Source organism: Hemibagrus wyckioides, linkage group LG28, assembly GCF_019097595.1.
Source record: "Hemibagrus wyckioides isolate EC202008001 linkage group LG28, SWU_Hwy_1.0, whole genome shotgun sequence".
Classification (NCBI taxonomy): Eukaryota; Metazoa; Chordata; class Actinopteri; order Siluriformes; family Bagridae; genus Hemibagrus; species Hemibagrus wyckioides.
The window spans coordinates 12,654,185-12,671,520 of record NC_080737.1 but is presented as its reverse complement, the minus strand read 5'-3'; the positions used below and the strand labels follow the sequence as shown (position 1 = coordinate 12,671,520).

General features: G+C 42.7%; 1 protein-coding gene across 2 annotated transcripts in view; it reads right to left on the bottom strand.

The window, feature by feature from the left end:
* zzef1 (zinc finger, ZZ-type with EF hand domain 1) overlaps positions 1-17,336 on the bottom strand; it is a 69,278-nt gene that overhangs the window by 22,698 nt on the left and 29,244 nt on the right. The window contains exons 28-46 of one of the 2 annotated variants that reach the window (XM_058383971.1): positions 17,245-17,335; positions 16,016-16,511; positions 15,382-15,546; positions 14,305-14,424; positions 12,992-13,153; positions 12,052-12,181; positions 8,359-8,497; positions 7,817-7,982; positions 7,434-7,678; positions 6,996-7,259; positions 5,321-5,490; positions 4,882-5,162; positions 3,928-4,102; positions 3,150-3,282; positions 2,613-2,794; positions 1,963-2,268; positions 1,158-1,258; positions 866-1,001; positions 347-706 (exon numbers count right to left, since the gene is read on the bottom strand). In XM_058383971.1, coding sequence (XP_058239954.1) covers positions 347-706; positions 866-1,001; positions 1,158-1,258; positions 1,963-2,268; positions 2,613-2,794; positions 3,150-3,282; positions 3,928-4,102; positions 4,882-5,162; positions 5,321-5,490; positions 6,996-7,259; positions 7,434-7,678; positions 7,817-7,982; positions 8,359-8,497; positions 12,052-12,181; positions 12,992-13,153; positions 14,305-14,424; positions 15,382-15,546; positions 16,016-16,511; positions 17,245-17,335 — 3,822 coding nt within the window. The remainder of the gene's footprint in view (positions 1-346; positions 707-865; positions 1,002-1,157; positions 1,259-1,962; positions 2,269-2,612; positions 2,795-3,149; positions 3,283-3,927; positions 4,103-4,881; positions 5,163-5,320; positions 5,491-6,995; positions 7,260-7,433; positions 7,679-7,816; positions 7,983-8,358; positions 8,498-12,051; positions 12,182-12,991; positions 13,154-14,304; positions 14,425-15,381; positions 15,547-16,015; positions 16,512-17,244; position 17,336) is intronic. The other variant, XM_058383972.1, reaches the window with a different exon arrangement.

Below are 17,336 nucleotides of genomic sequence, written 5' to 3'. Positions count from 1 at the left end.
TAGAAGCAGGAAAAATGGGTGAGCGTACGGATTCGAGCGAGTTTGACAAAGGGCCAAATTGTGATGGCTAGATGACTGGATCAGAGCATCTCCAAAACTGCAGCTCTTGTGGGGTGTTCCCGGTTTCCAGTGGTCAGTATCTATCAAAAGTATCCTTTAAGTTAAAGGATACTCACCAAGTTGTGGTGCCAGATACCACAGAACACCTACAGGAATCTAGAGGAGTCCCTGCCTCGACAGCTCAGGGCTGTTTTGGCAGCAAAAGGGGGACCAACACAATATTATGCAGGTGGTCATAATGTTATGCCTGAGTAGTGCTGTGTCTCTGCCTTTCACACAGATGTACCTTCTCCCACAGCGGCTTCTCCTCCAGCTGCATGAGCATGTCGAGGATGTGGGCCATGTGTGAGGCTCCGCTAAGCTCCAAGTCCTCCTCCCTGATAGGGTCACTGTCGGGCCAGTGAGCGAGCAGCAGAGCCAGCACGTGCCGGGCGTATAGGATGCTGATGGCCTCGTTCACACGGAACAGGTAGTGGCGCACAGCCTTGTTACTGCGTGCATCCAGCTCCTTGTGCAGCAGTGCTGAGCTCTTGGTGCGCCGCTGCTTGGCATAACTGAGCTGCAACTCGCTTTCCGTGATGGTGATCAGCTTCTGCGTCACGGCGTTGGTCTCCTCGGTGGCCGTCTCGCAACGGCTGGGCTTCAGCTGTAAGAGAGAAAAAGATCAGAATACTCTGAAGCTTTTGGGAGTTCTGAAAGAAAAGTTCACATCTTGTGATCCCTATTCCTCATATTCCTTTATATTAAGCACTGGGTGTCATCTTAACTAAAATTTAACATTTGTAGATGCTCAAGAGTAACGTACAGCGCAGGGGGTGATGATCATATCCGTGTCCACTGCCTTTGCATGACGCTCGTCCGAGTGCGTACGCTTAGCGGGCTGCCATTTCTGTGCCAGCGTCCGGATCGTCTCGTCTGTCTTAATTACATCTCCGTCAAATCTGAGAGAAAACCAGGCATTTTGTGATCATTTTCAACTATTTCAAAAATTTTCCTTTCAGTTGATCCGACAGGAGGACTTTCAGCTTTACACTGCTATAATCAGATATTAGCTGAAAGGAAGGATCTTTTTAATAGAAGGGGAAAAGCCTACTTACCGTTTCTGCACTTCCCGGAAAAACGAGTCTGTCCTCTTCATTTGGAGCTCATACAAAGCCCTCAGGATGTGTAGAGGAGCGTTTAGAGCATCATGAGTAAGCTGGAAGAATGCACAGGATTAAACATCTGGAATAATTGTTTCCCGTATAAGGATCGGCAATAATTATCACATTACAGTCTTATGAGTGTGATGTGTATTTTTGTGTCCTGTATAAAGGGATGCATCAATACGGAGACTAATATCACTCCAATACCATTCTCACTTCCTCATACTTGCTCTAAGACAAGAACGTCACCTAATCCTGGTGTGTTTCATTACTGAACAGTGGACAAAATAATGACTTCATTTCCTGACAATGAAAGCAAAGCAAACTGTGAAAAATATCGAGAGAAATAAACATCTTCGGTATAAAACTCATTACTAGTAGCACACACACATGGGCTGGGTGAGAGACACAATGCTAGGCAGCTACTAGCGCTCATTTACAACTAGTGAAAAGAACAAAACCTGATTTGCATACAGCTGCACAGGAGTGCTTAGAAAATGAAGTGAAAGAAAAGCCTTTTTTCCCCACTATGGCAACCTTGCATGATCCACGGCTAGCAAACTTAGTATTAAAAAAAAATCTTATTTGTACTTCTTCGAGATTGGAAAATCGCTACTGATGCATCCCTACTCATGTATTTTACTGTAATTATTGTGTTATGGAAAAAATCTAGAAAGAGGTTTAGTGTATAGTTTGCTGACTATAAGAGAAATGGATACTCAGAGAAGAACTTGTTGGTCTCTATGTCGTCTCTCACCTGGAAGCAGGCTTTGGTCTCTTCATCCAGCCCCTCGAGAGGGTCGACGTCTTCGGCGCAGCAGCTGGAAAGGTCCGAGTCGTGCCCTTTGTCTTTCTCTCTGTCCTCCTCTCGCTCGCCGCTCTCGCTCTCCTCGGCCATGAAGTGGATCTCGCGTTTGGACGAGTACAGCATGATGGAGAGGATCTCCAGGTCGCGCAGCAGCCATGTCTTGCTGAAGCCCGTGCCTTTACTGCATTTGCGTACCAGCAGCTGCATGAGGCCAGCGATGTGCATAGCCTGCTGGGCCTGCTCGTTGCCATGCTTCTGTCCAAACACACACACACACCCACCTTATTGTCTGCTGTCTTTCTCTCCAAGATGTATTCCATTTCTGCACAAACGTTAGCATGCTTGCCAAGAGCTGAGCAGCTAATAACTACAGATCTAACAAACCTGAAGCTTACTCCAAACAGGAAATTTCACCACATTACCCTGTTCACACTCCACACTCATTTATAATGGAAGTCCAGTAAGAGCTGCTGCTGAATTCTGGCTCTATCTGAGCGATCTGATTAACCGTATTTCTAAAAGAAGGTCTAAATCCCTCAAATTCATAGCATTCACGTGAGACTTACGTGAGTGCATGATAAATAATAAGCTTGTGTCACCTTAAGGATGCTGTAAAGGCCTTTGAGGGCGAGCGAGAGCACCCAGGTGGCCTCCACGGCGTCCGGGGCGTTGCTTTCTACCCCAATCTGCAGCAGCTGGCTGACGATGGAGATCAAGTCCTTCAGGTAATGACTGGACAGAGCCAGGCTCTCATCAGCCTGCATCAGCTGGTAATCCTTCACTATGGAGGGGAAAAGCCAATAAGAAGCAGTGAGGAGAAAAATCAATAATGTGGTGATGTGATGAATGAGATGTGGGGAATAGTTTATAAGGGTGCTTTAAATTATTAAACTTGACTTATCCCAGGAGAATCGGGGTATAAGCCATGAGGCCAAACCCTGGACGAGATGCCGGTCCATCACACACACACACACACACATCCATTCACACACTACGGACAATTTAGAGATGCTAATCAATCATGTTGATGATTGGCATGATTAGCATGTCTTTAGACTGTTTGAGGAAGCTAGAGTACCCTGAGGAAAGCCCTACATCTCTCTCTCACACACACTCTCTCTCTCTCTCTCTCTCACCCGTCCTCCTTTTACGTGTCTTGACGTCGACGACGGCGGCTCGGTTCTTCTTGGTGAAGTGTTTCAGCAGGATGATGTTGTGCTGCTCGTTAGCGTTGTCTATGAACACCGACTGAGTTCCCATACACAGCACCTGAAACCACAGCCACTTGTTTAGCTTCAGCAAAGGTATATTTAGCTCAGGATCATTTATGTATATAGCACCTTGTCACAAAAAGCCATTCGATTGTGAACGCTTGTTGAACATAAATTTAACGAGAGCGGCCAGACGTAAACACGAATAGCGGCTGGGAATAGACGGATCCTTTAGCACGGAGACACACTGTCCGAATCAGTGGAACGTTTAGTTTAAAACTAACGTGCTACTGATTTTAATTTGATTGCACTGATTCGGTACTCGAACTCGCAAGACCTGATGAACAAGTAGAGAAGCTTCAGTGATTTACAGACATGAAAAATTCAATTCTAATCAATTTTACTTGTATTTTTTTCAATTTTATTGTATTTGTAGCTGCTTTAGATTTCTATTCAAAGCCCTAATCAGCAAGAGGCGACATTTTTTCAGAGAACAAAAATGACCGAGTGACCCTGGATATTGGATTTATAAATAATTACGCTTTTACACGCGTGTGCTATAAAGTCAAACAGCACCAAGTGTGTTAAAATGCGATTCTGGAGAAGCGGATGATGGGATGATCGTGTCGTCTTTATGAATACTGCAGCAGTTCTTCGGCACACAAGTCTAGGCATCTACTAAAGTAAGAGGAAGATGTCATACCTCGGGGAAGATGACCAGGACGTGCAGAGTGAAGATGTTGGTGCGTTTGAACTGGTGGGGCAGCTGCTTAATGCAGTGGTCAGTGAAGCCTGCAATAATGTCGCACCACTGAGGACACCCGTTCAGGTTTCTCAAGATGTCCGCTACTGAGCTTGCCCAGTCCAAACCGATGCGACTGCAATGACCCCAGAAGAAGCAGAAAAGAAACAATTCTTTGATTAATTACACACACACAAACCTTCAGCTCTCATACACATGAAACATTCTTCTGGGTGTTCACAGAGTCTTCCTGGACCCAACCTTTTGTAATTATAATGTCCTCCCAAATGGCAAATATTGGTTCAACAAGTGCTTACGGTTGTAAAGCAGAGGTGAGTGATAATCGAGACCAACATGTGATGTGTAATGTGAGATGATAAGATTTACGATGAGTTAAATAGGGTCAGTCTGCAACTGAAATAAAATGAAACACAAGTAGAGGCTTGTTTGTCCTATCAACAGAATAAATCCATAAAACTTTGGGCAGAGTTTATCTGCATAAATGTCTAGTCAAAGGTTTTTTGAGTCGATTCAAATGCAGTTCAATTTGCCATTATGATATAAGAAAAATAAATAAATAAATAAATACACATTAAAAAATTAAAATGAAAAATAACCACCAATAAATAAATAATAATAATAACTTAAAAAAATATATAATTTAATTAAATAATAATAAAAAAAATTCTCACTCAAGAATTTTATCTAGATAAATTACTTAATTCATTTATATATTTAATTGTGTACGTGTTTAATTAATTAACGCATTTATGTGTTCACAAATGTTAAATAATAATAATAATAATAATAATAAAAGGTTTTATGGCAGGTTTTATTCAGTGAGAGTATTTGTTTTTCTCTGATCTGATTCTGGTATTTTTAACTGGATTAATGAATGGTGTAAGACTATCTGACCTGTCCAGGCACACAGCTCCGAGGCTGAACAGAAGCTGAGTGGTTTTCCAGCCTTGTATATCGTTGATCGCTCCATTGGCCGGCGCGAGCAGCTCGTATTTCTCCGAAAGAGCCTCGGTGACGGCTGCGTCGGCCTCTGCAGGCGAGATGCGCAGCAGCAGCTGCCCTAGAAGTCCGAGTGTCAGGTGGTAGGCCTCGTTCAGACAGCCCACGTTGGAGATGACCACACGGAAGAGCAGAGGCAGGATAGGGCTCAGACCAGAGAGGGAAATTGTGGAGCCCTATATGTGACCAAATATGTGACAAGGATTTATAAAATAAGAACTTTTTGGAAATGATATTAAGGAATAGTTAGACTCTCGAACATCTTGATGTGTATTTAAGTACAAATTTTTGCCTTCAGCTGTACAAAAGTAAACAACAAGTTCTTAAACATTACCGGTTTGGCTGGAGGTAACATGGCTGCCAGCAATCCCAGAATCCTCTCCCTGGAACACTCTGCGAACACCTGCTCCTGCAGAGGCCCTTTCGGTGTCCCGTCTTCCTGCTCTTTATTGTCCAGGTGCTCGGAGGTAGGAGACGTGATGGTATCACCACTGGAGTCTGCAGCTGAGAAAGAGAATCAAATTCACACTAACATCATGTACAGAGCAAGAGATAGAGAGGTTTTTATAGATTCATAATCAGTATTCAGTTCAGACATGTCTCACTATCATACACACACACACCTTTATTCTCCATCACACACACCTTTATTCTCTCACACACACTCATACTCTCTCACACACCTTTATTCTCCATCAAACATTCATACTTCCTCACACACACACCTTCATTCTGCCTCACACACAAACTCATTCACACACTCATAGTCTCTAACACACTCACACACACTCTAACTCCCTCACACTTGTACTCTCCCACACACACACTCTGACACACTCAAACTCCCTCACACTCATACTATCTCCCTCACACACTCATACTATCTCCCTCACACACTCAAACTCCCTCACACACTCATACTATCTCCCTCACACACTCATACTATCTCCCTCACACACTCATACTATCTCCCTCACACACTCAAACTCCCTCACACACTCATACTATCTCCCTCACACACTCAAACTCCCTCACACACACATACTATCTCCCTCACACACTCATACTCTGACACATACTCAAACTCCCTCACACAAACATACTATCTCACACACACACTCATACTATCTCACACACATACTCAAACTCCCTCAGGCACCTTTATTCTCCCTCACACACTCATACTCTCTGACACATACTCAAACTCCCTCACACACACATACTATCTCCCTCACACACTCATACTCTGACACATACTCAAACTCCCTCACACAAACATACTATCTCACACACACACTCATACTATCTCACACACATACTCAAACTCCCTCAGGCACCTTTATTCTCCCTCACACACTCATACTCTCTGACACATACTCAAACTCCCTCACACACACATACTATCTCACACACATACTCATACTATCTCACACACATACTCAAACTCCCTCAGGCACCTTTATTCTCCCTCACACACTCATACTCTCTGACACATACTCAAACTCCCTCACACACACATACTATCTCACACACACACTCATACTATCTCACACACATACTCAAACTCCCTCAGGCACCTTTATTCTCCCTCACACACTCATACTCTCTGACACATACTCAAACTCCCTCACACACACATACTATCTCACACACACACTCATACTCTCTGACACACACTCATACTATCTCACACACATACTCAAACTCCCTCAGGCACCTTTATTCTCCATCACACACTCATACTCTCACACACACACCTTTATCCTCACTCACACACTGTTATTCACACTAACACACACATACTCTCTCAAACAGCTTTATTCTCCCTTACATATTCATACTCTCTCACACTGTTATACACTACACATTATACACTACGCTCTCTCTTTTTCACTCATACACACACACACCCCATCATGCTCTCTCAACCTATTAAAGCTAATTGACAACTGGATCATATGTATATTCATTCTTCATCCTGCACACTGCAACATGCCATGGTGTCTCACCTCTGAGCTCTGGAGACAGTGTGTCTTCAGTGGACAGTGACGGAGAGTCCAGTGTATCCTGGGAAACCAGCTGGCCTCGCCCCTCTGCCTCCTCTGCAGACAATGTTTTAAACAGCGAGGAAGGTGGAGAGCAGAGCGCTGCAGTGCTGCCGGGTAGAGAGGATGTGTCTGAGATGCTGAGCTCCTGACTGGGCTCTGGGCTGAGAGGACACGGCTCCGGCTCGTTAGAGGAGAGCAAGGACAAAAGAGCTGAAGCGCGCAAGCCTTGAAGAGAAAATGGAACAGAGCGGTCAGATGATGATGTCGATTATTAGTACAGTTCCAGAGATACCATTTTTTAAGACAAGATACAAAGTTTTACTTACTCCGAAACACAAAAAAATAAGCCACCATCTTTACTTAACTCTTATTTCCTTGGTTATCTTCCTCATATATTACCTTTTCCTGTCTGGCCCTTCATCAAACACTCAGTGATGAGCTGGGAGCATCGGCTCTGCAGCACAGCAGCGTGATCCTGAACCACGGTGTCCGTTGACTCGCTCATCAGCTCGGAGGTGAACAAGGCCAGGCTGGTGAACAGGAGCCAGGAGTAGTTGTGGATGTATGGTTGGATGAGCCTGTGCCGATCGCTGATGCGGATGGTGACCATGGGGTAGACCGTGATCCGGTGGGTGGGCAGGTGACTGTGTTGGGGGTAAAAAAAAAAAAAAAAAAAAAAAAAATGGAAGAAATTGCTTGGAAGAATTGACTAGAACTGTGGCATTTCTCTAAACCTCTTTGCCAAAGCATCTGCATCGGGATTCCTTAATGAACCTCTCTACCTGTCGGGGTATTTCTTGGCGTTGTAGCAGCCGAAGCAGAGGTCGAAGTCCTCGCAGACGTTACAGTTGATCCTGCTGCCTACGATGAGACCCTGGCAGTGATCACACGCGTACTCCATGTTCACCATCTCGTGCTCGTCCTCGTGTCCTTCAGGCTTGGCGCCGCCTGGAGAAGAAAAGCAGAACCGTAAGACAATAATCCGCTGACGCTTTAAAAACAAACTTAAACAAGGAACGTCTTACACATGCTTATAATCAGTTATACAAATATAAGATATTAAAATATTAAATAATTATTAATAAATATTTAAATATTAAATTATTAATAACGGAGTGTATTTTTCATTTATTCCTCCTATACCAGAGAAATAAAAACTGCAACTTCCATGAAACAACCCAATGAGTTCCTTTGAGGTCTCTGATATTTATAAACAGTCCTTCTCTCAGCATTCTCCCTTATTTCCTTTTTTGAGTAACAACCAAAGGTTACGAAACATCCCAGCGTCGCTTTTACGAGGAGTTTAAAGAGTTGAGTGGCTCACTGAGGAAGCAGGTCTTGCACAGGTCCATGTCAGTGCACTGCAGACAGCGGTAGCGGTGTCCAGGAGCGATCCTCTCACACCCGTCACACGAGATCTCCACGTTCAACAGATCGCAGTAGCGCGCAATGAACATGTGCATCTGGAGAGAGGAAAGGACGCAAGAAATTAGATACAAACACACAGAGTATCACTGAATCACCGACTCCATCACTGAATCACTGACCCCCTAACTAAATCACTGACTCCCTAACTAAATCGCTGACTCCCTCACAGAATCACTGACTCCCTCACAGAATCACTGACTCCCTCACAGAATCACTGACTCCCTCACTAATTCACTGACTCCCTGACTAAATCACTGACTCCCTGACTAAATCACTGACCCCCTCACTAAATCACAGACTCCCTCACTAAATCACAGACTCCCTCACTAAATCACAGACTCCCTCACTGAATCACTGACTCCCTCACTAAATCACAGACTCCCTCACTAAATCACAGACTCCCTCACTAAATCAGACTCCCTCACTGAATCACTGACCCCCTCACTAAATCACTGACCCCCTCACTAAATCACAGACTCCCTCACTAAATCAGACTCCCTCACTGAATCACTGACTCCCTCACTGAATCACAGACTCCCTCACTGAATCACAGACTCCCTCACTGAATCACAGACCCCCTAACTAAATCACTGACTCCCTCACAGAATCGCTGACACACTCACTAATTCACTGACACACTCACTAATTCACTGACACACTCACAGATTCACTGACACACTCACAGATTCACTGACTCCCTCACTAAATCACAGACTCCCTCACTAAATCACAGACTCCCTCACTAAATCACAGACTCCCTCACTAAATCACTGACTCCCTCACTGAATCACTGACTCCCTCACTGAATCACTGACTCCCTCACTGAATCACAGACTCCCTCACTGAATCACTGACTCCCTCACTGAATCACTGTTTCTTACTCGAGGTGTCGTCTCAGGGAGTCTTTCCTCGTTTTTTCGCTCATTAGGGACAAACTTAAAATCCATAACTCTCCTGAACTGATATACTTCTGTAAAGCTGCTTTGTAACAATATCCATAGAACTGAACCGAGTGCAGTTCATTCAGTCGCTGATCAGAGTGAGCTCATGGAAATCCGCCTCGGTGTGTATTCTCGATTGCTACCTCACTAAAAGAGTCACCAGCGTATATATACAGAAATACTAAATCACAGACTCCCTCACTGAATCACTGACTCCCTCACTAAATCACAGACTCCCTCACTAAATCACAGACTCCCTCACTAAATCAGACTCCCTCACTGAATCACTGACTCCCTCACTAAATCACTGACCCCCTCACTAAATCACTGACCCCCTCACTAAATCAGACTCCCTCACTGAATCACAGACTCCCTCACTGAATCACAGACTCCCTCACTGAATCACAGACTCCCTCACTGAATCACAGACTCCCTCACTAAATCACAGACTCCCTCACTAAATCAGACTCCCTCACTGAATCACTGACTCCCTCACTAAATCACTGACCCCCTCACTAAATCACTGACCCCCTCACTAAATCAGACTCCCTCACTGAATCACAGACTCCCTCACTGAATCACAGACTCCCTCACTGAATCACAGACTCCCTCACTGAATCACAGACTCCCTCACTGAATCACAGACCCCCTAACTAAATCGCTGACTCCCTAACTAAATCGCTGACTCCCTCACAGAATCACTGACTCCCTCACAGAATCACTGACACACTCACTAATTCACTGACACACTCACAGATTCACTGACACACTCACAGATTCACTGACTCCCTCACTAAATCACTGACTCCCTCACTAAATCGCTGACTCCCTAACTAAATCGCTGACTCCCTCACAGAATCACTGACTCCCTCACAGAATCACTGACACACTCACTAATTCACTGACACACTCACAGATTCACTGACACACTCACAGATTCACTGACTCCCTCACTAAATCACTGACTCCCTCACTAAATCACAGACTCCCTCACTAAATCACAGACTCCCTCACTAAATCACAGACTCCCTCACTGAATCACTGACTCCCTCACTGAATCACTGACTCCCTCACTGAATCACTGACTCCCTCACTGAATCACAGACCCCCTAACTAAATCACTGACTCCCTAACTAAATCGCTGACTCCCTCACAGAATCACTGACACACTCACTAATTCACTGACACACTCACAGATTCACTGACACACTCACAGATTCACTGACTCCCTCACTAAATCACTGACTCCCTCACTAAATCACAGACTCCCTCACTAAATCACAGACTCCCTCACTAAATCACAGACTCCCTCACTAAATCAGACTCCCTCACTGAATCACTGACTCCCTCACTGAATCACAGACTCCCTCACTGAATCACAGACTCCCTCACTGAATCACAGACTCCCTCACTGAATCACAGACTCCCTCACTGAATCACTGACTCCCTCACTGAATCACTGTTTCTTACTCGAGGTGTCGTCTCAGGGAGTCTTTCCTCGTTTTTTCGCTCATTAGGGACAAACTTAAAATCCATAACTCTCCTGAACTGATATACTTCTGTAAAGCTGCTTTGTAACAATATCCATAGAACTGAACCGAGTGCAGTTCATTCAGTCGCTGATCAGAGTGAGCTCATGGAAATCCGCCTCGGTGTGTATTCTCGATTGCTACCTCACTAAAAGAGTCACCAGCGTATATATACAGCACTTTCCATGGAAAGGTTTTTGTTATGCTGTTAAAAAAAAAAGGAGATTTGTGTAAAATGGAAAGGCAAGTTTGCTAACTGTGAGGTTGAATTCCTTGTAAATATTTAGTAAGAGCTTACGTCTGGCTCGAGCTGTGGAATTATAACAGGTGTTGACATTTTCCCCCGTGTTTACTGAGTCAAGACAAAGAGACTCGCTGCTTTGAGAGACACATTGGGACGGGTTTTAAAGGAGAACAAAAATTGACAAATAATTGACTCACCCCCTTGTCATCCAAGATTTTCATGTCTTTCTTTCTTCAGTTGTAAAGAAATTACGTTTTTTTTGAGGTAAACATTTCATGGTAGTGGACTTCTATGGCGCCCGTGAGCTCTAAACGATCCCAGTTCAGACAGAAGGGTCTTATCTAGCCAAACAATCTTAGAAAAATAAAAAACTGTATACTTTTTAATCACAAAAGCTTGTCTAGCGCTAGCTCTACTACTACGTAATAACGTCTTAAGGTCATGCGTGACGTAGGCGGAGCTACAGACCATTAAAGCCCACTACATGGAGAAAAATCCTGAAATGTTTTCCTCAGAAAACATAATTTCTTTACGACGGAAGAAAGAAAGACGTGAACATCGTGAATGACGAGAGGGTGAGAAAGATTATTTGTAGATTTTTGTTCTGGACTCCTCTTTTAAGGGCCATTTTTCTTACTATTATTCTGAGCAGGATGCCTGTTAGCTAGATGAAGCTTCAAAATGCTTCTTACCATTCATGTTTATTACAACGCTGCGGTTTTTTCTTAAAGCTAGAAGCTTTCCGAGAAACAAATTTTTTGTAACTAGTTGACGAATGCAAAAATGAGGTTTTTGCATGGCAAAAAAAAAAAAAAAAAAAAAAATCGCTGCCTGCATGAACATTAGCATTTCTTTGTGTGTTTAGGTGTGTCTACCTTTCTCTTGTCCTCTGCTGAGGCCTGGGCGATCTTGTCGAACCATTTCTCAAACATGCCGTCCATGCACTCGTCCATCCACTCCGTGTTCCTCTCGTAGTCGGCGATCTCGTCCTCTTCGGTCCACTGACTGCAGAGAGACAAGAAAGTAGAAATCAGTGGATGTTGATGACGCTGCAGTCTTGTGCTCAAAAACGAATTACTGTAAAGTAAACGGGTTCATTATTTAATCAGATTTAATCATAAACTGATTAAAAGCTGCAGGATGATGTATTATAGGAATTTTCCACTCGGATTTTAAATATAGCAAAAAACAAGTTCTGTGATGTACAGAGGTTTCCACCGATCAGGCATAACATTATGACCAGTGAGAGGTGACGTGAATAAGACTGACGATCTCCTCATCATGGCACCTGTTAGTGGGTGTGATATATTAGGCAGTAAGTGAATATTTTGTCCTCAGTGTTATTGTGTTAGAAGCGGGAAAAATGGACAAGCGTAAGGACTTGAGCCAAACGTTTTGGGACACCCCTCCAAATCATTGAATTCAGGTGTTGTTTTTCAGGGGTTGGGCTCGGCCCCTCAGTTCCAGTGAAAGGAACTCTTGATGCTTCAGCATACCAAGACATTTTGGACAATTTCATGCTTTTTTGGGGATGACCCCTTCCTGTTCCAACATGACTGCACACCAGTGAGGTCATTTTCACATGAACTAAGCAGCCAAGCCCCTGAATTCAATGATTTGGAGGGGTGTCCCAAAACCTTTGGCAATATAGTGTACATATAACTAAACCTGTTGACATCATGATGATAGAAAAAGCTAAAATACTAACTCATAAATAAATAAAGCAGGAACACTTTGGGCATGGTTTTGTGTGGGATGATTTGCATGGGGTGGGGAGTGTTGTTGTGGTTTGTTGCTCGAAGCACGGGAGCACACCTGATGGCGATGTCATGTATGCTGATGTTCTCCTGAGACATGGTGAGCAGCAGATCAGGTAACATGATGTCTTCAAAAAGAGACAGGTCTTGATTTTCCCAGCTCATCCCCAGCAGGTGGAGTAGACACGTCTGTACACACGACAACGCTGGCAACAGCACCCTGAGGCACAAGAGTTATTCAAAATAAATAAATAAATAAATAAATCCGATATCAAAACTTTATGCATTGTTTTGCGCACACACACACACACACAGTGCACTTGAATGACTTGAGTCAGTCATCAGTTACTGCAAAATTGACAGAGTAAAGAAGGATAGGATCCTCTCTCTCTCTGTCTCTCTCTCTTCGTGTCTCTCCTATGTCTCTCTCTCTCTTCTCATTCTCTCTATCTCTCCTGTGTCTCTCAACTCTCTCTGTCTTGCTGCCCCCCCCTCCACTGTCTCAGTCTCACTCTGTCTCTCAGTCTGTCTCTCCTATGTCTCTCCTCTCTCTCGCTCTCTCAGTCTCTTTCACTCACTCAATCTCTCTCTCTCTCTCTGTCTCAGTCTCTCTGTCTCGGTCTCAGTCTCTCTCTCCATCTCGGCCTCTTTCTCTCTCTCGCTGTCTCAGTCTCTGTCTCTCTCAGTCTCTCTCTCCACTCTCTCTGTCTCTCTCTCTCTCTCTCTCTCTCTTTCTCTTTCTCTCTCTTTGTCTCAGTCTCTCTCTCTCTGTCATGTGTCTCAGAGGAGGCAGCCTTCCTCTGAGCTAGCGTTCTCTCTGTCTGACTGGGAGTTGATGTGGGGAATTGGCGGGTGAGTAAACTGGGGAGAAAACAGAGGTGAAATAAAATTGACCTTTATTTGATGACTACACAAACATCTTTCTCTCTCTTTCTATGAATATATGGTAGTGTGTGTGTGTGTGTAAAATACAAAGAGAGAGTGAGAGAGATTTGACAATTCTTTTACAGCTAACATTTCTTCCATAAAAAAGCAGCTCAATGAGTTTCTACTGTATTGTAAAAAAAATAAAAATAAAAATTCTAGTCATTAAAAAACAAAACATTCATAAATTAAGATAAATAATCAGTGATAAAATAACTGTGCTCAACAAAACAATGGAGCTGAATCTTGATAGACAAAAATAAAGACTTCTTTTCAAAACCAGTTTCAATAGCTCTCCCTTGTGGAGAATCATCAGCTTCTGACACACAAGACTGAATCAGAAAGCTAAAACAACACACAAAAAATCAGTCACTTCACTCGTGGTCCAGCTCCGGACGATAAAAAAAACATGATTTCTTTCATATTTACAACAAATCATGATCTTACTTGTCACTGAGCTTGCTGAATCCTTGCACGGCTTCGACGAGCATGCGGATGAGCTGATGGTAAGATGACCTGACCTGCTCCTTCAGATCCGGCCCACAGCCGGACAACTGGGAGAAATAACTGAAAGACACAGAGGACTAATATTAAAAATGTGGACGGCGGTGAGATTGTGTGATATCATTAGGAAACGGAGTAAGCAGCATTATACATTATGCTATAATAAAATAATCCAGCACAGAAAAAGGACAAAATTTTGATATATACAGTAACTAACACCTGACATCCATGTTAATCAGCATGGCCTTTTACACTATTACACAATACAGCGATCAGGCATAACATTATGACCACTGAGAGGTGAAGTGAATAACCCTGACTGTCCCCTCATCATGGCACCTGTTAGTGGGTGGGATATATTAGGCAGCAAGTGAACATTTTGTCCTTAAAGTTGCTGTGTTAGAAGCAGGAAAAATGGACAAGCGTAAGGATTTGAGCGAGTTTGACGAAGGGCCAAATTGTGATGGCTAGACCACTGGATCAGAGCATCTCCAAAACTGCAGCGGTCAGTATCTATCAAAAGTATCATTTACTTAAAGGATTTGCTGCTAACATCTTGGTGCCACGGCACACCTTCAGGGGTCTAGTGGAGTCCATGCCTCGACGGGTCAGGGCTGTTTTGGCAGCAAAACGGGGACCAACACAATATTAGGCAGGTGGTGATAATGTTATGCCTGATTGGTGTATTGTGCAAATAAATGTACACAGTAGTCCTTTAGATGCTGTTATTAATTAAAATGAATCAAGATGGATAAATAAACACTATAATTAACACTAACTACATGTTCATCGTAATATGAGGTTAATATACGGTTTACACTGCCTGCAGGAGGTCACTAAGGACGTCTGTACCGTCTCCATGATTAACCCCAGAAGCATCTTGGAAGGATTTTTAAAAAATCGTACAAAATACCAGGAATACACTCTGGTAATCAGCTATACAGTACAGATACGCTAGGCAGAGAAGGAGAAATTTGAAATAAATCAAACAACTCAGCTGTAAGGAAGGAGAAGACATACTTGGTGAAGTCTTTCTGACAGGCCAGCAGCTCCTGCAGGAACAGAATGCAGGGAGCCTGGAAGAGGTGCGGTTTCCCCAGGGACAGTAAACACTGCTGCACCATGTCTAAAACTTCACACACACTCAGAGCATGGGACTTTTTTAAGGCAAGAGTCTGGAGAACACTACACACACACACACACACACACACACACACACACACACACAGAAAGTGAGGTAAGGAATTAGTATAGCATAGAGAGAGACAAATTTATTTAAGATAATAATGACATTAAATTATTTATTATTTCAGGAATTCTGGAAAAAATTACAGTAACTTAAAAATATTAATATATTAAAGTTAAAATTAAAATTATTTTATCTATAATTTATATTCATAAAATATAATATATTCATAATATTGTGATGGTTTATTGAAATTTAATATAAATGTTAATTTGATGCATTTATTATTATTATTATTATTATTATTATTATTATTATTATATGCTTATTAATTTTTATTATTAATAATAATGTTTAATAACTATTATTATTAATAAACTTATTCCATAAACATTTATATGAGTAAATCTACCAAAATTAACGTCCATGAAACAAGTTAATGGAGTGGACGTGGAGTGTAAAGCGTACCTGCTCTCACTAATCGCCATGTCTTTCACAAAGCTGAAGATGTGTTTGAGGATCGGGAATCTCTCTTTGACTGACGGTATGGGACGCGTTTCCTCAACAGAGCGGTACGAGAGCAGTCTGAGGCGGCCGCGGCTGAACGGCGCTCTGCGGGAAAAGGTCAGCGGGGACACGGGCTCTCCGCACTGAGAGTGAAGGCTCTCTGTGGATCCTCTCGAACCCTGAGCACTGGCACCGCTGGAAGCAGCGGGATCTGAGCAAGCAGAGACCTGAGGAAGCTGAGCCTCTGCCCGTGTAGGACTCTGGGAGGAGGAGGAGAAGGAGGGAGCAGGACAGGCCTGAAAATCACCTTCTGATATAGACGCAGAGTGAGGAAGAGCCGGGACAATGGGACTGTCTGCTGGTTTACAGGAATCGGGACACAGAGGAGGTGCAGCGGCAATGCCAGCACCGGGGCTGAACCTGAACAACAGCAAGCTCTTACTGATGCAGATCTCAGCTGGAGAGAGAGAGAGAGATGGCCAGAGAGAGAGAAAGAGAGGCAGAAACAGAGAGAGAGAGAAAGAAAACAGAGACAGACACAGAGAGAGAGAGAGAGAGAGAGAGAGAGAGAGAGAGACAGGGAGAGAAACAAAGAGACAGAGACAGAGAAACAGAGAGTGACCGAGAGAGAGAGACACATAGAAACAGAGAGAACATTTATTGAAGTTATTTATTTTTTTAAGAGAAAATGTGGATTTATAAAGTTAATGCAAACAAATAAAAGCATCAAATAAATAATAAACACTTTTATTTAAAAGAATATATATTTGCTTTTTAATAATGCATATTTACTGATTTATATATATATTTTTTAAAATATAATTATTATATATAAATATTTATATAACTATTTATATAATTGTATTCTTACATTTTTTGAGTGAAAGCAGAAATTCTGTTTTAGTTTTTTAGCTACATATTTTTAAGTGCTTTAATTGATAAAGATCTCAAAGAATAGTTTTAGATGATTTCAGATGAGTATTAATTTTGGCTTATACTCAACGTTTCATCATCAGTAAGGGACAAGAAAAAAATTATATTGGGCCATCTCTAATAATAATGATAATAAATTAATAGATTATATATCATAATATAAAATATTAATAATTCATTAGTTTGTTTGCTTATTCGTTCAATGACGCACTATTTTATTTATTTATTTATTTTTATTTGACAAGAAAAAAACTAACCCAAAGACTCAGGTGTAACTTCTCCTTGACTGTCCCCTTTCTCGCCTGAGCTGTTCATCTTGACCAGCAGGGAGCGCTGCTTCATCTCCAAC